The sequence below is a fragment of the Rhinolophus hipposideros genome, assembly GCF_964194185.1.
Source record: "Rhinolophus hipposideros genome assembly, chromosome: 20".
Taxonomy (NCBI): Eukaryota; Metazoa; Chordata; class Mammalia; order Chiroptera; family Rhinolophidae; genus Rhinolophus; species Rhinolophus hipposideros.
Genome location: NC_138066.1, coordinates 44376428 through 44400010, shown reverse-complemented (window position 1 = coordinate 44400010; position 23583 = coordinate 44376428). Strand labels below are relative to the sequence as shown.

General features: G+C 41.6%; 2 protein-coding genes across 3 annotated transcripts in view; one reads left to right on the top strand and one right to left on the bottom strand.

Annotated features, from left to right (window-relative positions):
* The window catches only part of MAP2K6 (mitogen-activated protein kinase kinase 6), a 112145-nt gene that overhangs the window by 59652 nt on the left and 28910 nt on the right, over positions 1-23583 (bottom strand). The gene's annotated exons all lie outside the window — the stretch shown is intronic.
* On the top strand, positions 18036-21774 carry LOC308488245 (uncharacterized protein). Its single transcript, XM_081027795.1, has 2 exons — positions 18036-18350; positions 18856-21774. The coding sequence occupies exons 1-2, from the start codon at positions 18315-18317 to the stop codon at positions 19411-19413; spliced, it is 594 nt and encodes a 197-aa protein (XP_080883921.1). The 5' UTR covers positions 18036-18314; the 3' UTR covers positions 19414-21774.

Here is a 23583-nt window from a genome sequence, read left to right as displayed (position 1 = left end):
TACTCCTGTTGCAACCTCATTTCACTTTCACATCCTGAATTTTTCTAGATATGCTATGTTCTAGACTTAATTTTAGCATGGGGCCTCTTCATAACGTCGGTCTCTTCATCAAAAGTACACATCAATGAAAACAAGAAAACAGAGACTTTTCGGAAAAGATAACTGAAAAAAACATGAAGAATATACCATATTGAAGAAGAAAGAAGGATCTAAGGAAATTTTTGGTGTTTGGGTTTTTTATACATTTGTTACTGCTTTCTAAAAAATGATGGGAGATTTGAGCAATGGTCTAGCCAGGAAAAGAAGCACGTGGGAGAAAGGGACGAAGAGGCCAGAGAAGTAGACAGAAATGATGGGACAAGAAGTCCTAGTGGACTTCTTGGGACCGATAGCACAGTGGACAGAGGTTAGACTCAGATAAATGAGAGGAGGGTCTCTCTTTAAGACAAGAAGAAAGAAGAGCATAAAGGGTGACAACCAAGAGAAAATTCAATGTGAAGGGAAGTTGAGAGAGGCACCCATATCGACAGAGATGAGCAGTCAGCTTTCTCATATAATTGTGTTCTGCCCAGATTTCCCATGAGGTCCTAGGAAACACGAAGCCAGCACACATTAGAAACAGCCAGAATAGGTCAGCAAAGGAGTTCCTGTAGTTTCAAATGAAATCTTAGCAAGTAGTCTTCCTCCTGAGGAAGTAGCTAATGTTCTATGAGAAGTATAAGAGAAAATTCCAACAGGCAGCTCAACTATGTGAGGCTGCAAAGCAGGTGGGAGCTAAAACTTCCGTACTTCTTCTAGAACCTCCTCCGCTCCAAAGTGATTCATCACAAAACATGGAAACAAATGACTCAGAAGTGGTTCCCAGCTCAAGAACTTATTCATGAGTCTCAAAGATCACGTGATGCATTTCACTTGTTGAGAAATATTAGAAAGTTCACTACTAAAGAGTTTTGATTCTTGATCTCTAGGGTTGCAAACCTCAAGGTCTACCATAGATCCATGATATTACCTTTACCCTCCAATATTATTACAGCTTTATTGAGATATAAGTCATATAACATACAATTCGCCTATTTAAATTGTACAATTCACTGATTTTTAGCATATTCACAGAGGTGTGCAACCATCACCACAATCCATTTTATAACATTTTTTATTACCCACAAAAGAAACATCATACCCATTAGCAGTCACTCTCCATCTTCCACCAATACTATCCTTCCCTCTAGTTCTAGGCAACAACTAGTCTACATTCTGTCTCTATAGATTTGCCTATGTTGACACTTCACGTAAATAGAATCATATAATACGTGGGCTTTCATGGCTGGCTCCTTTCACCTAGCATAATGGTTTCAAGGCTCACCCATGTTGTAACATGTATCAGTATTTCTTTCTATTGCCAAATATTTCATTATACCAATATACCACATTTTATTTATCCGTTCATCAGTTGACAGACATTTAGATGGTTTCCACTTCGGGGCCATTATGAATTATACTGCTGTTGACATTCATGTACAAGTTTTTATATGAACATAATTTTAATTCTCTTGGATATATACCTAGGAATAAAATTGCTTACTCTAACCTAATGTTTACTCTAAACTTTTTTGGAAACTGCCAAACTTTCAAACTGTCAAAGCAGCCACACTATTTTAGATTCCTACCAGCAGTATACGAAGGTTCCAGTTTCTCCACATCCTTGCCAATACTTCTTTTTCTGGGTTTTTTTGATAATAGTCATCCTACTAGATATGAAGTGGTGTCTCATTGTGGTTTTGATTTGCATTTCTTTGATCATTAATGATGTTGAGCATAATTTTATGTGTTTACTGACCACTTGTATATCCTCTTGGGAAAATGTCTGTTCAAATCCCTTGGTCATTTTTAACTGAATTATTTGTCTTTTATTATGTCCGTCAACTGAAGTTGTAAAGGTTCATTATATATTCTACATACAAGTCCACGGTCAGAAATATGATTTATGAATATTTTCTCTCATTCTGTGGTTTGTCTTTTTACTTTCTTGATGGTGTCTTTTGCCTTTCAAACGTTTTTCATTTTAATGAAACCCTATTTATCTCTTTTCATTGGTTGTTTGTGGGTTTGTCTTCATATCTAAGAAACCATTGCCTAATCCAAGGTCATGAAGATTTACACCTATGTTTTCTTCTAAGGATATTTATAGTGTTAGCTCTTTTATAGGTCTTTCATTCATTTTGAAGTATTTTTGTATATGGTGTGAGACAGGGGTTCAAATTCATTCTTCTGCATGTGCATGCATCCAGTTGTCTAAGTACCATTTGCTGAAAACACTATTTTCCTATTGAATTGTCTTGGTACCTTTGTTGAAAATCAGCTAATTGTAATGAGGGTTCATTTCTGTACTCTCAGTTCTATTCCACTGATCTATGTTTATCTTTATCCCAGTCTCACACTGTCTTGATTATTGTAGGTTTGTAATAAGTTTTGAAATTGGGAAGTGTGATTCCTCAAAGTTTGTTCTTCTTTACCAAAGCTGTTTTGGCTATTCTGAGTCCCTTGAATTGTCATATTAATTTTATGATTAGTTTGTCAATTTCTGCAAATAATCTAGCAGGAATTCAGATGAAAATTATGTTGAATCTGTAGAACAATTTAAGAGTATTCCCTTCTTGACAACATTAAATCTTCTGACCCATGAACATGGTATATATTTCCATTTACTTAGTTTCTATTAACAATGTAACTTTTAGAGTACAAGATTTGCACTTATTTTGTTAAATTTGTTCCCAAATATTTTCTTATTTTTGATGCTATTATAAATTTTTTCTTAATTTCACTTTCAGATTGTTCATTTCTAGTGCATAAAATATAACTGATTTTTGTATATTGAAATTATATCCTACAACCTAGCTGAACTTGCTTATTAGTTCTAATAGTATTTTTTGTGGATTCCTTAGGATTTTCTATATATAAGGTCATGTCAGCCACGGAGATATTTTTACTTCTTCCTTTCCAATGTGGATGACTTTTATTTCATGTTTTTACCCAACTGCCCTGGCAGCAGTGTTGAAGAGAAGCAGCAAGACTGAATGTCTGGTCTTGTTCCTGATCTGAAGAAGATGTCCATGGATTTTGCCTTGACTCCTGACAAGCCCTCCTATAGACGGCCATCAATACCAGGGTGCCAAAAAAAATGTACACACATGACTGGTATTCGTCTTTTGTTATATATTGAGTATTACAATTTTAATACATTTTTTTCCTTTCTTAAAATGTGTATACATATATTTTTGGCACCCTCTGTATATAAATAAAGTAGGGCAGGGTCTAGTATAGTAATTTTTCCTAGTTACTTAAAATCCCTAAGATGGTGGAAGTATAAATTGGCACAAGCCCTATGAAGGGTAGTAGGACAAAAATTTGTCTTACAAATGCACATTCCCTTTGTCCTAGCAATTCTACCACTAAGACTATAGCTTACAGATATATCTCCCACTCATGCAATATTATGTATGGACAGAGCGCTATCTGTAATATCAACTGTCCAACAACAGGAGATGGGCTAAATGTACAGGACATTCAAACAATGAAATTCTATGTAGCTGAAAAAAGAATGTGGAAGCTATATACATACATACATATATATATACATATATATATATGTGTGTATACATATATATGTATATATATATATATATATGTGTGTGTATGTATGTATATATATGAAATAGCTCCAAAATGCAGTAAGTGAAAAAAATCAAGATGCAAAAAATTCTGTTACATTATATTTAAAAATGACAGGAGACTGCATAAACAGATTTGCTTGTTTAACAGATTTGCTAAATTTTACGCTTGTTTTACATGCGTAAAATCTTTGTAACGTGGTCTTAGAAACTAAGAATATTGGTTGTCAATGAAGAAGGCAGCCCGGGAAGACAGAAGTAGAACAAAGACACTTTATAGTAATTTTTTGTATAATTTTTCAATTTGAACCATGTAAATATATTACCTATTCAAAAAGCGAAATTTAAAAAATGAAGAACATAATCAAATGCCACGAAAGACCGCAAATAGTTAAGAGTAAATACTAACAGGACAGTCTATAAATGACTGGGGAGAAGTGGTGCATGGTGATACCAGGAGCCCTGATGTTGTTAGAATTTAGATTCTTTTTCAGCATCTGCTGCAAACCAGGAACCTGGAGACAAGAGTTGCTTAACTTTTCTGGACTCAATTTCTTTGCCTGAAAATTCTGGGATCAGACTAGTTTACAGTCTGAATGAGTAATTAGAATGAATGTATTCTGAGGCCAACCCCAGGCTAAGTTCTTTACATGCATTTGAATCTCCTAACACTCTACAAAAATAAATTATTTCCTCAAAAATTAGAAATAGAATCACCATATGATCCAACTATTCGATTTCTGGGTATATTCCCCAAATAACTGAAAGCTGGATATCATGGGCTGAATAGTATCCCCACAAACTCCACACTTTAAGTCGTAACCCCCAGTAACTCAGACTGCTTTTGGAGATAGGAGAAAGAAGTAATTAAGTTAAAATATAGTCATTAGGGTGGGTCCTACCTAATCAAACATAACCGGTGTCCTTCGAAGAGAAAAAAATGAGACATTCATACGCAGAGGAAAGACCATGTGAAGATACAAGAAGACAGGCATCTACAACTCAAGGAGAGAGGCCTCAGAAGAAACCGACACCTTAGCTTCACACTTCTAGCTTCCAGAATTGTGAGGAAATAACTTTCTATTGTTTAAAGCACTCAGCGTGGCATACTCAGCTCTAACAAACTAATACTCAGGTCTCAAAGAGATATTTGCATATCCATTTTCATAGCAGCATTATTCACAATAGCCAAAAGGTAGAAGCAGGGCCAGCTGGATGGCTCAGTTGGTTACAGTGCGGGCTCTCAACAAGGTTGCCGGTTCAATTCCTGCATGGGATGGTGGGCTGTGCCCCCTGCAACTAAGATTGAAAACAGCAACTGGACTTGGAGCTGAGCTGCGCCCTCCACAACTAGATTGAAAGAACGACGAGTTGGAGCTGATGGGCCCTGGAGAAACACAGTTCCCCAATATTCCCCAACAAAAGTTTTTTTAAAAAGGTGGAAGCAACCCAAGTGTCCACTGAGAGATGAAATGGATAAACAAAATGTGACATATATGTACAATGGAATATTATTTAGCCTTAAAGAAAGGAAGGAAATTCTGACTCGTGTTACAATATGGATGAACCTTGAGGACATCATGCTAAGTGAAATCATCCAGTCACAGACAAATACTGTATAATTCCACTTATATGAGGTATCTAGAGTAGTCGAATCCATAGGAAAAGGAGAATACTAACTAAGGATGGGGAGAAAGGGAGAGAAATGGGAGTTGTTGTCTAATAGGTATAGAGATTCAGTTTTGTAAGCCATAAAGAGGTCTGGGGATGGACAGTGGTGATAGCAGCACAACAATATGAATGCTCTTAACACCACTGAACTATACACTTAAAAATTGATAAGATGGTAAATTCTGTGTTATACATATTTTCCCACAATTAAAATTTTTTTTAAAATTTAAGAAAAAAAATGGACTATTATTCTCCCTTTACAGGTGCAGAAACTAACAGCTTTTTCTCAAGTTCCAACAGTCGGTCTTCCCATCCAGCTCTGAATCCAAAGACCAAGCTAAAGGTACTACTTTTCCACCCTAGCACTAAATTATTTTTATTTTAAATCAAGAAAAAGCACTATTTTTTATTCTTTTTTTTTTCCCCCTATTACTTCGGAACTCAGATTGTTTTCAGATGATTTTGCTTTCCCAACAAGAACTTTTGTCTGTTCAGCTGCTCTGGAAGGCTACTTGAATTGTTCCCATACCTGGCCTCCCCTACCAATCTCTATATTCCTGAGTTGTACTGTAGCCTCTTATTTCAGGATAAAAAAAAATAAAAGGACAAATGAAGTGGAATTTTTCCAAACTACCCAGTGATTGCCAAGTGACAGATGCCAAGATACCTTCCTCCTTCTATGTCAAGACTATGTTCTCTGAAGTTAATATGTATGACTACCTCTCCCGATTGTCTCCATATCCAAAAGCTGTTGGCCTCTGAAAAGCTGAAGCCAGTACTGTCCCAGGGGTAAGCCTGTGCAGAGTCCCATTCTCCATGTGTGCCAAGTTGCAAACAGGTTGGGGCTGGTGGAAAGAACGGAATGTCCTGTGACAAAGAGGAAGGGAACAGAAGCAGCCATAAGCAACAAGAGGAGCAGCCGTGGAACGAAAGTGAAAGAACGTGAAGGGGCTGAGGGAGAGATGCAAAATCCTAAGAAATGACACTAAGTTCTTTAGACGCTTAGCTTCCAAGAATATAAGCCCGGTAAGTGGCTGAACGATTTTTTAAAAACTGGTTTTCCTTAAATGTTATAAACAAATAAGAAAACATTCCACCTGGGAGTATCAGGTTAACTCTCCATATCCTTCTGTATTGGGGAAAAATAAACAATTGTGCAGCCAAAGAGATATCACAGAAAGTAAAAGCACATTTCCAGGGCTTAGCTCCCCAAATATTCTCATGGTAAGTTCAAATCTGTTACATGAGTTTCCAAGAAATTGTTCCAATTCGATGATGGAACTGAAATTCTGTTGTATTTAATATTGCTTTTAATAAGTAGACCATTAAATAGGGTTAAGACTTTTTCATATAAATAGCTATGGTTATTGTAGTAGTCTCTTTCCTTTGCAGAACGCAACCTATTCTAGATATTCTGTGATCACTGGCCATACTACACTTCCTTCTGAGTATTTACCTGACCACGTTATTTTTCAGTGAACTGAATGCTGGTGCAAGCACACGCTGAAACACAGCTTGATCTCACCTAGGAAGAAAAATGGCAACACACACATTCAACATGTATCGAAGCTCAAAACCCCTCAGAGAGTCTTTCACCTCAGGGCTTAAAAGAACTCGCCTTGGTAGCTAGGAAGCAGACCGACTTATACCTCACAGCTGGCGCTGGCACAGAAAGGGCAAGTGTCCTACCCAAGGGGGCACATAAGCTAACAGTGCCACCAAGAAGGCAACGGAAGGAACACACAGTGCTTTTATTCATTCATCCTCTCCTCAAATATTTACTCAGTACCTACTGTGCGTCAGCACTTGGCTATGCCCTCAAAGTAAGAAATGGATTAGAGCTAGCCCTGTATGCCTGCTCATCCTCACTCCCTAACCCTCCCCCCACCCCCACAATATGTCACTAATGGAATGATTAAGTTACATTGGGTTATTCCCAGGAAGGACACAGGGAATGGTAAATTCTTACATGGCCTAAATGAGCTGGGGAGGAGCGTGGGGGTTGGGGGGGAGACACAAGATGGCCTCTTGGGTTGAATTCCCAATCTTAGAAGAAGCTTGTCTGTGCCTCCTTCCTAACTGCCAGCCAAGTATAATTCATACTCAAACTGGCATTCAAGAGCCTACCACATTGTACTACCTTCTACTACCCCCTCTAAGAAGTAACTAAGAGACAGCCAAACAGAAGTCCTTTCTATTTCCTTGAATTCACCTAACCTTGGTTTTGACTCCATTATTCTGACCATGCTGCTCCTGCCACCTGGATACTGTACCTATCCCCTATCTGTGCAATCACACACACAATCCGCTGCCCAAGAGCTCTTATTCCTGCATTTTGGTCCAATGGCTTCTTCCTATGAACTCATCCCTTCCCTCCTATCGCCTTCTCTTCCCCTCTACCTACAAGACAAGAAAGTTATCTGTACACCTGCTGCTCTGTATGGCTTGGTGGTGGGTCACTAATATTTACTCCTGGCCCAAAGTAAGGAACTTAACAGATATCATCTCTGCTAACCGCCCCCCCCAATTGCATGAGTTATCCTCATTAGGCAGATGAACTGACTTTAGAATGGTCAGATGATGTGGGGACAGAGCCAGGAATGCAGTTTCCAGGCTCTCGGCCTCACATGGAAAGGTGCTCACTCAGGTAGTAAATGGCCATCAACTGTGACTGGATGGCCATCAGCTGTGGCTAGCTGGCCATCAGCTGTAACCAGTGAGCCATTGGCCACTAATATAACTGCCGTGGCTACACTAGCAGAAAATGGGGAGCTAGCAAGAAGATGGTGGCTGAGCTAGCAAGTGTGGATTGCAGTTAGCACGGTGGAGTCCAGGTTGTGGCTTGCAGAGAAGTGGACAGCAGGTTGCAGACAGTGTGGCTCCTGCTTCCTGTGTCTCCAACCCAGCCGCCAGTGAGACTATAGTGGTGTGACTCCCCTACCTATGGCTCCGTGGGTGTTCCTTTTTGGCCTCACCACATCCTGCGTTCTTATGTGGGGAGCGGACCGGAGACCCCGCAGGCCACCCTGCACGACAGGTGAATACACCAAGGTATCACAGTAGGTAAGAGTGGAGCCAAGTGTGTCTTGCTCAAATCCTGAATTTTTCCTCCCTCGACCATTTGGAGTGTAGTGTATGCACAGGACAATCTTGTGCACCCTCCGAATGCCTCTCCACCCCCATCCTACTTCAGTCCCTGATGTGGCTTTCCAGTTCAGCACAGGTTTTGACCAGCTTCCAAACAGATGCAACTTGTCAGTGCCTCTTTATCTTTATCTGTACCAGATGCCCTCTTCTATCTCTGCATTCCTGCTCTAAGAGTTCTCTGAACCTGATGGAACCTGCTGGGCCTGCTGATATGCAGAACCTGGGGGTTAAAGCCTGTGTGGCCACCTGTGACTAGTGAACAATGATGGACAGGAGCCGGTGAATAACCCCTTTAGTCCCCTGGGCACACAGTTCTGAGGCACATTTCATGAGACTCTTAGAAGATCTAATGGCATTGACCATCACTGTCCCTAGCCGTGACAGCTGCACACTGGCTTTCCCTCCTTCCCTGTTCCATCCACTTTGTCCCTCCTATTTATTGAGATCACACTAACAAACAAGTGTCTTGCACACAAGCCTCTATTTCAAGCTCTGCATTCAGAGTCAGTAGATAGCAAACATGTGAGCCAGAAGAGGTGAGGGCTCGGCAGCACTGCTGGCTGTGGTACACTCTGCCCTGCCCTTCAGCAGATGCAGCGGTGCTTGAGATGTTCTTGGAAGAATGGGTGTCTTGTCTATGGATGTCGGCCAGCCTCCTCTTCTCAGCCACTCCAGTGCTGGCACAATGGACCCAAGAAGGGAATGGCTCAGGTGGCAGGAATGGAAGTTGAGCATGGGTCCAGCAGTGTGGGTTCCCATTACTCTCGACCTAGCCATTGCTACTGCTGAATGTCCAACCAACCAACAGCAGAGATAGATACAACACCTACAGCATTTTCAAGGATATCAGCCAGCCTGCTGGTAAAAAGTGGACTGTAACAGACCCCTTCCACCCTGGAGGGGAAGAGGAGATAGCAATCCAGGCTCACTGCGATTCATGCTGACCTACTCCAAATATGGTTTTGCCTTCTCTGCATGTCATGCCTCTGCAAGCACACTCTCCAAAAGCATAAGAATTTCTAACCTACCAGCATGGTATCCCACAGAACACAGTTACAGACCAAGGGGCTGATTAATATCAAAAGAGCTGCAACAATGAGTTTGAGACCAAGGAATCCACCAGTTTGATCACAAACATAATTGTTAAAAACAAACAAACAAACAAACAGTGAATGATGAAGAATGGTCTTTTAAAGGCTCCGTTAGGGCACTAGGATGAGAACAACGTCGGGTATCACCTTGATTCATGCTCCATCCCTGAAATTTGTGCAAGGAAACTCCTTTCTCTTTAGTGGTCAGTGGTGTCAAGATCTGGTTACTAGGTGTGCTCATTGTTCCTGGAGAATCACTTCTTGGCCCATTCACCAATCAGAGGTAGGAAGTACATGAATGTGTATATACATATACATACAAATATACATACACCAATACATTAAAAATACACATATGCATACATCTACACATGAAAATGCATATACACACCCATGTGCATATTTTGGAAATCATGAATTCATACCAATAGGGCCAATTTCAATCCATCCCCACAGGGTTCTGTGTGCCTTCTCTCATTTGCTCAATCCTAGAACCTATCTGAGAGATTATCAAAGACTGTTTTCTCCATACTACTATATATGGACGTCATTCATTTTAAGAGGGATGAAATTTTGCCCCCAAGCTCCCAGCAGAACTACATTCCTGTCTTATTTGCCAACAAGTATCATTTATCAATCAATGCCAGAACCGATCTCTGCCAAAGGCCATCATGATTGGCTTAGACCAGTCATCCTGCCATCACCTCCATCCCTAGGGCTGAGGTCAGGGCCTCCCCCAGGCTACCCGTTCACATGGAGGAGGAGGAGATACCCGAAGAGAATAGGGTTTCTCATAGGAAGAAGAAAAGGGGGTGAGAAGCATGCCAATCAGGGAGGCAACCAGCTGTATCTGCTACATTCATCTACAATCCACAGAGTAGACTGAGCAACATAAATCCTCTGAAATTACATGTAAAATGTTTCGTGTGTGCGCACTTACATCATTTTCTGGGGAGAGGATCCTCAGTAATCATCCTTTCTCAGAGGGCTCAGGAACCCAAGAAAAGTTGAGAACCATTTTCATTTTAAACGAGCACAGTTCTAACTAACTCTTCAATTTACAGAGCACGAGAGGTTTCTAGGAACTTAAAACCCCAGTTCAAAAAACACAAGCATTTCCCGTCTCATTTATCACACTTCTGCTCCCAGGGTAGGAATCAGAAAGCTGCATGGCCTTTGTGAAATACAAACGTCTGTCTCTCTTGGAGTCCTCCTTGAGCTTGTTCCTAGAAACCGACTTTTCAGACTTCTAGGGCAATTAAGGGGCACTAAATCCTCAGAGAATTAGACAGGCTGCCTTTAAACTCATTCTTCCAAAGAAAAAAGGGGATCAAGCAGGAGTCCCTGAAGGAATAAAGGCAACAGAAGTACAAACTGTCATAAAGAAGAAAATCTATGGCTTAGAAGCCAAAGAGCAAATGTCAAGGCAGTTTGTCAGTTTCAATGTGTTCTCAGGATTTTATCCCATTGGCCCAAATGCTGACTTCAGAGTCCCAGAAATATTACCACCATCTGGGACAGCTGTGGTAATAGAGATCAACGTGTCCAGAGCTTTCATCTGCTAGGGCTCCTTCAACAGTGCTATTTATTTGTCTGAAAAGGCTGAATACAAAGGCATCTACTGCAGGCATTACGCTGGATAGGGAGGGGAATGGGGCATTAAGAAGCATGTGCCCTTTCTTGGGTGTGACTCTTACATTTTTGCCAGGCAGACAACTGCTGTGCAGAGTGAGATGAAATCACGAATCTAGATGGTACTCAGCCACTTCAGTCACAGGGTGACCCTATGAAATGACCATCCCACATGGGACACTTCTGAGAGTAAAAGAGGACACTGATCATCATTAAACCGAGACAAGAGGTATGAAGAGGGGCAGTTCCAGCAAGCCAGATGGATGGCACCCTACTCAGTCAGTACTTTCTAATCCTCTCCTCTGCTCTGGTCTCTGTCATTCACCAACACTGTGCATGGCATGTGCCTTACATTGTGTGAAACACCACAGAGAATATGAAAAAATAATTAAAATAAAATAGGACGCCACAACATACCATCACACACCATGTACCACGTAGTCCTTGCCAATAAGGTGCCATCTCTCTTCACTCTGACATTACCTGGCTATCTTGAGCAACGAGCCTTTTGGTAGCCTTGAAATCAAAATTAACTGACGTTTACTCTGAGCTAAGTAAGGCATTAGGACCTTTGGCATGCTTTGGTTTTTAAATCTTTGATTCAGAATGTATCCAAGTGACTCACTGGACTATTTTGGTCTTGGGAATTAAGCTGCATTCAGAAAGTCTCGCTGTAATCACACATACCAGGGTAAAGAGAGGCCCCCCCCCCAAGAAACTGCTGGAACATCTGCCTGAGGTTGGGGAGTTAAACAGATCTGATTGGGTAGCCCTTGGAAATCTCTTGAGCCCTGATCTTATTTCCACATTTTAAGTCATCTCCAAAGCCTCTTCTAGGTCAATAATCATTTAGGTACATTAACCTCCATTCTCTAGTACTCTTGGCTAAAAAACATTTCAAATCTAGGACCCCTTGTTTCTTGCTTTCTTCATTACTGGCCAAAATTAAAAATTAAGATTAAATTTAAAAAGTATCTTACCACTGAAGCTTATTAAAGAATACAAAGGCATCTACTGCAGCCATAATGCCAGGTAGGGAAGAGGAGGGGGCATTAAAAAGCATGTTCTTTGGGTATGGCTCTTAAAGTTACGCCAATAATAATAATAATAATTTTTGCGAGTAATAATAAATTACTCTTCAAAACAAATACCATAGATTTCCTGAATTTAAAAGTGAAAAATATTTAATATAAATTTTTTTTAAATTAAAGTTTATTGGGGTAATAATTGTTAGTCAAGTTACATAGATTTCAGGTGTACAATTCTGTAATACATTATCTATATCTCACATTGTGTGTTCACCACCCAGAGTCAGTTCTCTTTCCATCACCACATATTAGTAGAAAAAATTTTTTTAAAGGTATAAAGAAGAAAATTAAAATTACCCAAATTCCAATCAACGAAGCAAAACTGCTGTTACTATTTTGGTGCACTACACTGCAGTCATTTCCGTACACATATCTATAACTATAAATACTTACATAGATACAGAATTTTCTCATAAAATTAAGACCATGTTGTATACACAATTTTGAAACATGCTTTCATTCCTCAGCATTTTATTGTGAATATAATCTGCAGGTCTCAAACAGATTTTTGTAAACTTCTTTTTCAGTTGCAAAATATTCCATTCAAAGCATCACGCTGGCTGGTTGTGAAGAGGTATGTTTATTCATAATTGTTAAGTGACCAATTGCATAGCTAGCATGCCTTAGTAGCATGTGTGAAATATGTTTGAGTCTAAAAAAAACAAGTTGAAGAACAATATGCTAAGTCACTCAGCTTTACAGAACTTGGAATCAATCCACTTAGAACAATCCAAGGCCTCTGAAATGGATAAAGAGATCAGAATCAGGGCTGTATCAGACTGCTTTTCTCTCAAGGCTGATCAGAGCACAGAAAAGGACGTGCTGTGGAAGGGAAGCTCTGCTCCATGCTACAGCTCAGAGAAACAACTTTATAATCTAGAGAAACAACTATAAAATAATTTAAACAGGCTTTGCATTGTACTAAGTAAGTAATGGTGACACTAAGATGACTAAGCCACAATCTTTTCTCTGAAGGACTTGACAACCTACAGGGTCATACGTAATCAAAGCTGATCCTTGGAGTGCTTGAGCCTGCTGAGATCTGGCAGGGAGAGTGAGCAAAATGAAGTTAGAACAAGTCAATGAAGAGTATAATAACAGTTCATGGACAATAAATCGATTTAGTTTTTCCTATCTTACTTTGATATAGTTTGATGTATGTTCAATCAGTTTACCTGCTATGATACTGGTAAGGTCAGCAAACATTTATTGAGCTTTTATTACGTGCAGACACCGTGCTAGGTGCTGTGGATACAAAGATGAAAGAAACATGCCTCTGCCCTCAATAAACTCAAAAGTTAGTAGAGATTACAGATAGATAACAGATAATTATATCGGGATAACAGAAGTATAAACAGGGAGCTCTGAGAGACCTTGCGCAGCTAACCAACCTGGGTGAGAGCATGTCTACAGGCTGGTTCCTGGAGAAAAAGTGTGCTTTGGAGATGGCTGTGGCAGGAGGTTAAAGAGAAAGGTAGGAGAGGCAAGGCATTCCAGTAAAGGAAATGAGCAAACACAAAGTCAAAAAAGCAGAGAGGTGTGGTATGTCTAGAGAGCTATAAGGAACGTGTGAGACTACAGTGTGAAATCCTCCGCAGAGAGTGCCCGGAAATGAAAACAGAGGAAAGCAGGCAGAGCCATTGAAGAGTTTGAAGCAATAAATTGAATTGGTACGGTCACACTTCTGTTTTGGATGGCAATCCTGCTTCATACTTCATTGAAGAGATGGGAGGCATAAGATAGCACCTCACTCGCCTTGCATCACAGAGTCACAAAACATCCATGTTCTTCCCTTCTACATGAAGATAGGCATGTCGCTCCCATTAAGGCCAACTCCCCTACTGCATCCTGCCACGCTCATCCCAGGAAGAATTCCAGGTATCTCTTCCCTGACTACACTCCCCAGTATCACCCTCATGCGACTTGTGTGGCTTATTCCTATTCATAAGCAACTATTCTCTTGTATCTGCCATAAAAAGTGTTTCCCCTCATTCTACACTGGAATCATTCCAGTCAGAATTCCAGTTCTTTAAAGAGTTATCAACACACTATGTCGTTTCTTCATCCTAACTCCTCCTTTCATTGCTCAACGCACCATGAAATGGCTTTCCTTTGCCATCACACTGCTGAAAAAGCTCTTGTCAGCCACCTCTGTGAATACTCTTCTCCTTTCACTCAACCTCTGTGGTAGGCAGAATAATTAATGCCCACCCTCCGAAGACATCCATACCCTAATTCCCACAACCTGGGAATATGTTACTTTACATGGCAAAAAGGAACTTTGTAGATGTGTTTAAGGTTAAAGTCCTTCAGATGGGGAGATTGCCTGGATTGTATGGGTGGGCCCAATTTAATCACAAATGAGTCCTTAAAAATGGAAGAGAGACAGAGGGTCAAAATGGTCATCATCTCAGCAGATGACCCCCTCCCTTCAGTTGTTCAAACCAGCCATCCTTAATCTCCTTCCATTGTTTTGTCTCCATGTTTAATCCAATGGGATATCCCATTGATTTTTGTCTCCAAAAGTTATTCCAAATCTGCCTACCTTTTTCCAACTCTCTTGCTAACATCTCAGTATATACCATCATCTTTTACCTGGACTTCTACAACTACCTCCTACCTGGTCTCCACGCTTCCTCTTTCATCCTCCTCTGACACACACTCCACAAAACAAGAATGATAGTGAAATGGAAATTGGATTAAAAAGCTCCTGTGATTAGAATTCCTCGATGGGGGTTTCCCATTGAACTTGGAGTAAAACATACTCCTTCCTGTAGCCTACAAGGCCCTGTGTGATATAATTCCTGCCCATTTCTTTGATCCCATCTTAAATCACTCTCCCTCAATGTCTCTGCATTTATCATTCTCTCCTAGTTTTTAGCTCTTTGAGCCCACCAAGCCTTTACACATCTCAGAGTCTGCACAAACTGTCTTTTCTGCCTAGAACATTTGTTTCCCCACCTCTTTCCATTCTAGTTCCTTCTCATCCTTTAGATCTCAGCTTAAATGCTATCATTAAGGAGAGCCTTGCTCATCTACAATAGGCAAAGATATCTACCCTTTTATCCTCCATCTCAAATCCTTGTTTCCTTTTGATACAATAGTTTATAAACATGTTAGTTATTTGCCTGTGTAGATGGCTTTGTTGGTCTTTAGCACCAGAAAATATCTGAGAGCAGAAACAGTGATTAGTTTACTGTTTCACCCTCAGCCCTGGAAAGAGAGTGACTGACCCATAATGCTGAATTACTTACTTCTTGTCGTCATTCTGCTGGCAGAGAGTGGATTGAGGTGCGGAACAAGACTGGAGACAGAAAAACTGACTGAGAGGTTACTGCAGAGGTCCAAATAAGAGAAGAGAGGAGCCTTGACTTGATAAGTAGTCGTAAAGATGGAGAGGCGGAAAACTGAATTATATTGAAAGGTTCCTAGGAGGAATGGTAGGTTCCAACTGAGAACAAGAACACAAAAGAAACAAATAGGGAAGATGGGAAGGGAGGAGCTTGGGATGCAGCAGAGTGAAGCTGAGGGACAATCCAGGTAAAGAAATTCAGCAAACAACAGTCTATTTAAATCTAAAGCTTCCAAGAAAGAATTAGACAGGCAATCAAGATTTGAGTGTTATGGTTATTTACAGATGTGTGCATGTTAACATTTCTATAATATAATATTTCCAGGATGTTCCTAGTTGTCTCATCAAAAGCCATCCAAATGTAAAACCGTTGTTTAATAGTCAACCTAGCAGTAGTGAAAATGGAAAGGGACTCAGTCCAGAGCCTTCCTCTAGAAGAATCAACAATACACAATGAAAGGAAACTCACCACAATGGCATTTCAGAGCTCCACACAACCCCCTTTCCTCCCACCTCTTCCCTCTTGGTCATCTTAAACCTTCCTGGCTGCAGATGGCCCACTTCCTAACAAACATCAACCCATGAACACCAAATGGCTGCGATGCCTGCAGAGCAGACCAATCAGAGATAATTAAGTATTAGCTATAGCACCAGCTCAGGATTTCTCCCTGAGAAGTATTAAAACACAGATTCCAACATTTTCTAGTCTTTTCCTATATATGTTCATCATCTATGGCAACCCTTCCTTTACTTAATCCCATATTCTTTGCTTTATTGAGACCCCTTTATCCCTGCCTGGTATTCAAGTAGAGAAGAAATAATTGGCTGAGTAATATCCAGCTTCAAGGAAAGCACAGGCCAGAAGGATAGAATGGGATCAAGTAAGATGACCACTTCATGAGTCATTACTGATTCTTATTACAAGCCACGTAAATATTAGGATGTACTTTTCTGCTTTGTTAGTATTACCTTTACCAGATGCCATGGCAGAATCAACCTCAACAAATAGATAGTGTATGAAATGTTCACTTATTAGTCTGTTATTTAAAACTCTCTCTCTCTCTCTCTCTCTCTCTCTCTCTCTCTCTATATATATATATATATATATATACACATATATATACACACACACATATATACATATATATTCTATATATATACACATATATACATTTATATGTATACATATATATATATATGTATATATATAAATATTTGGATACACAGTATCCATCCGCCGACAAAATGCCCATTTAATTGATAACATAAGTGAATCACCTTTGAAGCTGGAACAAGGCCTAAGTGAGTGGAAGTCATCTTACCATTTACAGATGAGGAAACTGAGTCATATTATGCACCCAGTAGAACCTGTCTCTACGAGCAAATGCAGGGCAAAAACATCCATGGCATTTAGACCTATGGAAAGAATCTGTAATTCAGGGTGATTAAGAACTTTACCTATGCAAGAACTTTACCCAAGGCCATCAAACTTGGGTAGAAGTGGAACTTGAACCTAAAGTTCTTTAGACTGCTAGCCTAGAGAACTCACTGAGAAAAACCACCTTTGTCATGACCCTGGGGTAAGGGGGAATGGGGGGTAGGGAGCTCAATACAAATCCAGCAGCTCTCAATGGCACACTGAATTCTCCTGTCATTTTATGGAAGGACTACATGTTCTGGAACCCACAGAGACCAGCCAAGCATTTCTTCTCTCCTGGAATGTACTGCCACCCCAATCAGCTGACCAGAGTCCACACCCGGGTTAGAGGAGATGCTAACGTGCTCGCTGTTGATTGAGTTAGAGGCACTGAAGTTCTTTCTTGCCAGTGTTCTTGCTACCGTCAAAGCCTGCCTGTAAAGGAGTCTATGTGCCCAGGGGTACGAGAGAAAGCAGGAAGGCCTGAGAAGGAAAATTCAGCATTTTGTTTGCACATTACAATCCCAAATGTGTCTGTTTCATTCCAAATGCAAACTGAAAACCTCACTAATTTCACCTTCCTTTCCAAATTGCCTTCTTTCAAGTTTTTACAAGTAAATTCTGACTAAAACTGACATCGTGTTTTCTGCAAATGAAAGCAATGTGACTGCCAACCGTGGAGGAAAAGTTATGAAAAGCGGTACACAGCTGTTGTTGGGTTTTTTTTTTGTTTTTTTGTTTGTTTGTTTGTTTTGTAATGTGATTGACGATTAAAATGGATTCTTGCTGGCCTGGGCTCCTTCCTGACTTCTATTAAGCTGGTGAAGTTGGTGACAGTTTCTCTTCCCCTCACTATCAGAGTTGGATTTGGGACAGGGATGCAGAGACCTCAGATGACCTCCACTGGGAAAGGGGCGCCTTGGGGATGCTAAATCACAGCTCTCTGGGAGGGCCTTGGAGATAGCCCCAGAGGGAAGTGGAGCCCCACAGCTTTCTCAGCTGCCTGCTTTCTCAAACCAGCTCTCCCCAGAACAAAAACGACCCTGTCAGGCACCATAAACAGTGAGAAAAACATGCCTCTAGACAAAGCGAGGCTATTCAGCGGTCCACGGAGCTGTCTCCCCCACCCTCAGGCTCACTGACCCAACAACTCACGCAGAGTTGGCTATAAAAATTAGAAGAAAGAAACGTCTGCGGAAGGAGGAAGGAACGAAGACAAGGGGAAGTCATCTCCCTCCTCTCCCGTTCATGGCGACCATGTTGCCAGCCGTGCCACCTGTGCAGGTAAGTGGTTTAGAAACCATGTCCCATACAGGCCAGGGGGGACAACAGGGAATGTGTGGCCCAGAGAGGGAAAAAAAACAAAAAAAAATTAAGGGAAATCATGAGAGCTTTCTTCCAGTCATTTCGAGAGCTGTCACGTTGTAAGGGGAGCAGATTTGTTCCGAGTTACTCGGGAGGCGAAGGAAGACGGTGGATCACTATTAAAAGGAATTTCTTCCCAACTGCAGAGGGTCCCCCCCAAAAAAACACCACGCATACATTTTAAGAAAGAAAAAAGCTGCGTTAAAATTGTAATATTCACTAGATGCCGATAAAAGATGAATACAAGTCCCCTGGACCTTTTTCTGGCACGCCCGGTATTTGGAAAGAGCAGCGAGCCTTTTCCAAATCTCTCCCATCACGGAGTTGCGCCACCACGGAATCAGTTAATCCTTCAGCTTCTAACGTGCTTATCTTCTCTCTCTGTCCACCCGCATCCCCCATCGAAACTGGCTCCACCCGTCAGCAAAGGGCACACATTCCAGGGCGAGCCCCGCCGGCCAGCAGAGACCAGATAAGCGACCCGAGGACACAAACACGCAACCGGTTAGCGCCGGGGGGGTCCAAGAGGGCCCTCGAAACTCCGTCCCAAGTGACCTTTGGAACACCTTCCCTTCGAGAGCATGCTAAAAATCACGTACAGGGGTGGGGACGACGGGAAACGCAGCGACGCGAGGCCCCGCAGACACGCTCCGACCGCGGGGGCAAACTGCGCATGCGCGCGCGCTGCGGGGACCTCGCCGCCCTTTTTTGGGGAAAACGCGCCCCTGAACCACCTGCCTCCCGCCGGTCCTTGACGGGTCTACCGAGTTCCTCAAATCGGGGACAAGGTATCTTTACAGCGGACGCTCGAGTTTCTGCTTTGCTTTACCGAGTACCATTTTGCCCTATTGGCGTGAGCGACATGGAGCCAAAGGACCTTATGTTGGGAGTCCCTGACCCACAAGTGTTGGTGGCAGTGCCACGCAGGTTTTCCTCCTACTTCCTAAGCGACTCTTCCTTTATGCTCCCCATCCAACGCTGACCTGACCTAGGGCTGCCTTTAGCCTCGTCTCTCCCTGGGCCCCTCACCTGTGGTCTTGTCAAGGTTTCTATGACTCCGGGCTAGTTCTCAATACCGAACACCAGTCTATCAGGTCTTTGCACTGGTTTTCCTGATCTCCCGTCTTTCGGGATTGCGCTTCAAGCCACGGTCCTCTGTGCTGTCAGATGCATGGTCCTGCTACTCCCCAAGTTAAAACCCACACCTGTGCTCCCCTACTTCTCCAGCCTCCTCAGTCAATACCCGCTCAGGACACCTCCGCGGCACCAGGTAATCGCACACCTCCCTGTCCTGCTGATACGACCGCAGTGCCTGAAATACCTCTGCCTCCACCCTCCTACTGTGGCAGCGGGAAGACATCTGCTCACCTGTAACTATTCAGCTCAAACAAGATCCCTATTATGAATGTCCACCCACTTTCCACTTAGCCCATCTTCAAGGCCTCCCTCCCAGGCTCGTTGCACCCTCACCTTCTCTGTATGTTTCGCAAATCATTTTGTTTATTGGAGGACAATACTGCCCCATGCTAAACTCTTAGCATCTTAAAGGCAAGAGTGTCTGTCTGTGTGTTTCATTGTCCTATCCTCAGAGCCCAATGCACTACCTGGAATGTGTTTGCTGAGTATATAAAAAAAAAAATTAAACATAAAGGAAGGGAAAGAGGAAAGAAAGGCAAGTGGAATGAAAGATAGAAGATGGAAGAAAGGGAAGGAGGGAGAATGGAGGGTTTTTGTTTTTGTTTTTTTGGAAGGATGCCTGCATTCGGTGCATTCTAATTCTATTTCCTTCCAATTTGAGTACTTCCCCTTCTACTGGATTTTAAAGATTTAGTTTACATGTTCTCAAAGGGAAGAGAACGTAGAATGACTTTTTTAGCTACTCCAAATATGGGTGCGTGCTATAAGGGAAGGTTCTAGTCAGAATCAACTACAAAACGATATACATCACAAGAATAATATAGGCAATTATCTGAACAAATTTATTAAATGAATTAGGAAGTAAAATAACTAGCTTAATGCTAAAAGAAAATCTGCAGTAAACTTGAATTTGTAAAACATGTTTTTAAGTGTAAAAACCTTCAGTTGACTGACTACTTTGCTACCCTGGAGGTTGGCAAGTAAAGGGAGAGTAAGGTCCAATTTTTCCCTGGCTTAGAGACTGACGTTCATGCTCAACTTTGCACACCAGCAAAGCAGGTTAGAACCATAATACATGATTTTTTTTATAAGGTTGCCAACCTCTCAAGAAGTTTGCTTTAAAGCACTCAAAAATGTTGGCAAAAATGAAAATGAAGTCCCTGGTGACTTTAGCAAGAAGAGATTTGGTGGCAAAATGGGGAGAGAAGCCAGACTGCAGACACTAAAGATGAGTGGGCACCAAGATGCAGAAAACAGAGACAGTGGCAACCCACTAGGAACCTGAAAGGAGTGACGCACGCAGAGAAGTAGGACGATGGCTAGAAAAGGCAACAGATGTAAACAAAAACTTCTTTACCTTTTTTCTGAAACTCAAAAACACTGCATTTTTCAATGCAAGGTGAAAAACTATTCCAATAATGGGCTGAAAGCCAGGTGGGAATCTGGGGGCAGCAGAAGGAAGCACTTTAATAGCCACAGGGAAACGTTAAGAGTTGACGCTAATTGTGAGGATGGGCCTCCTATGTGCAAAGTTTTGGGGGAAACTAGAGATAACTATAGAGTGAAGATTTGCCCTGGGATGTGGTTCTCAGACTTCAGGGGTGGTATAAATGTCCTGGGGTATTTGTTTAAAAGGCCATGGCCCTACCCCTTGGGATTCTGATTTAGTAGATCTAGGGGAGTTAGTTCCTTGTGCATTGTAGGTAGGTAGGTAGGTAGGTAGGAAGGAAGGAAGGAAGGAAGGAAGGAAGGAAGGAAGGAAGGAAGGAAAGAAGGAAAGACGGAAGGGAGAAAGGGAAAGAGGAAGGAGTTGTAACGTTTTTAGAAGGAGCTCCTGCATTCCCGGGTGATTATGTTATGGTAGTAATGAGACCATAGTTTGAAACCAACCTAGAGTAGTACTTCTCAAACTGTAACGTGCATATGAATCTTCTGTGGCCTGATCATTTTCTGCAGTTGATGGCTGTTCTGTGCATTGTGTAATGTTTAGTACCATATGTGACCTCTACCCTCTGGAGGCTGGTAGCCACCTCCACCCCACTGTGACAACCATAAACGTCGTTGTACATTGCCTGATAAACTCTAGGGAGTAACATCTCTCCCAGGTGAGATTCACTGAACTAGGGGAGTATTCAATGGGCAAAAGAAGGTGCCTTTGGCATTGCAGTGATAAATTCTATTAAATTTTCATGGTGTAGTCATCTATGACATACCTTTTCGCGTCTATCATTTTCTAACTGATTCATTCTGACTTTTAGAAACTATTGACAAGATTCTAGACTGTATAAGAAAAGGAAAAGGCAGGGTAAAGGAGAAGAATATAATCTAAAAATGTAAACAAAACAAAAAAGTGGGAAAAATAAGAGTTTAGGACAAGCTAGAAATGGTGTAACCTCTTCAGTTCTCTCCTTCTGAAGAATGTGAATAAAGCAGTGGGATTCTGGAAGGAATAGTAATACTCAATATTCCATTTGCTCCCCCGTATTTCCAAGCCCTCCTTGCAATTGGATGGACCTATCTAATCAGTTCTGGCCAGTGAAATATGTCACTTCCAAGCTGAGGCAGCAACAAGCCCAAGAGCTGTTGTCCAATCTCTCCCTCTTCCCCTTGTCATGGAGGCGGAGAAAGCCATATGTAACCGGTGGTGCAACTACACAATGGTGGCGCCTCTCAGGCTGGGTCACTTAGTCACTAACTGGGGTAGGGTTCCCTGCCGACTTGTTTGGGACATGTAGCATGAGCAAGTATAACATTTTTCTTGTATCAAGCCACTGAGCTCTGGAAGCAGGGCAAGGGGTAGGGGGAGCGGGGGTTGTTACCTAGTCTAACCTAACAGACTGAGAATACTAAACCTACTCCAACAAAAGGGCTACTAAAGTCCTCAGAATTCAGAACCCAATTTTTCTCCATCAAATTGCCCACTGCCAAATTACTTTAAAATTGGTATAAATGAGTCAACAAGATATGGAATTGAGAGGCCACACTTCCCACAACTGAGGAAAACAGAACCAACTAAGAAAAAAAAAATCACAAAATAATGTATTATTACAATCTAATCAGAATTCCATGCACACATGTAGGAGTAGTTCAGAGGGCAGAATTCCCCAGCGATGATACAGGACTACTAAAAAAGAACAAAACAACAATAATAATATAAGTAGCTGCTATGTGTTGCAGGCCTTTGATGTGCCCAGAACTGTATTATTTGCTTCCTTTAGTTATCTCATTTAATAATCATTACAGCAATTTTGCAAATTAGATATTGAGACAAACACAGTTGGCTGCCCACTCAATTTGCTAACAAAATCACAGTATTGTTCAGCAAGTGGGTGACAAATGTGGGCAGGATGGTGGACCAGTCTCAGGAGATGGAATGGAACTGATCAGTTTATGCCTGGCACGCAGCACCCCTAGATCGAACAATGGTTTTTACATTTTCACAAAATATGAACCAGAGAACACACATAGTCTGCAAAGCCCCAAATATTCACATGTTCTTGACAGAAAAAGTTTACTAACCCCTGGCGTATGCCAACCACAGTAACCCCGTTAGCCAGGATGGGTGGAAGGGTATGAACAACTCACCGGTTGCTTTTGGCTCCCGGTTTGAAACCTGAAAGAAAGTCCCACTGGGAGCTCCTGGAAAGCTGTACCTTCCTGTTTAAAGTAATAATAATAAGGCCCAGGGAAGAAATGCCCCCTTGTCTTGCTGCCTTTTGATGTTGTCATGTTATATCATAGTAGCCACCCTGTGACCCAAAAGAAAAAGTCAAAGGAATCAGAAATCAAAGGGATATATCAAAAGACAGGGCTCGGCTAAATTATTAAACTAACCAACAGTGCGTCTCTAGGTATTTTCGCAGAGGGGCTAATATACCCCTAGTGTTGCAACTACATTGTTGGGTCAGTGGACAGAATCCTACTGACTTTCCGTCTCCCCTCAATAAGTGAAGCAGCTCTCATATCTCCTGTATAATGGAACCTGAGACGCTGCAGTAGTCATTAGACCCTTTGC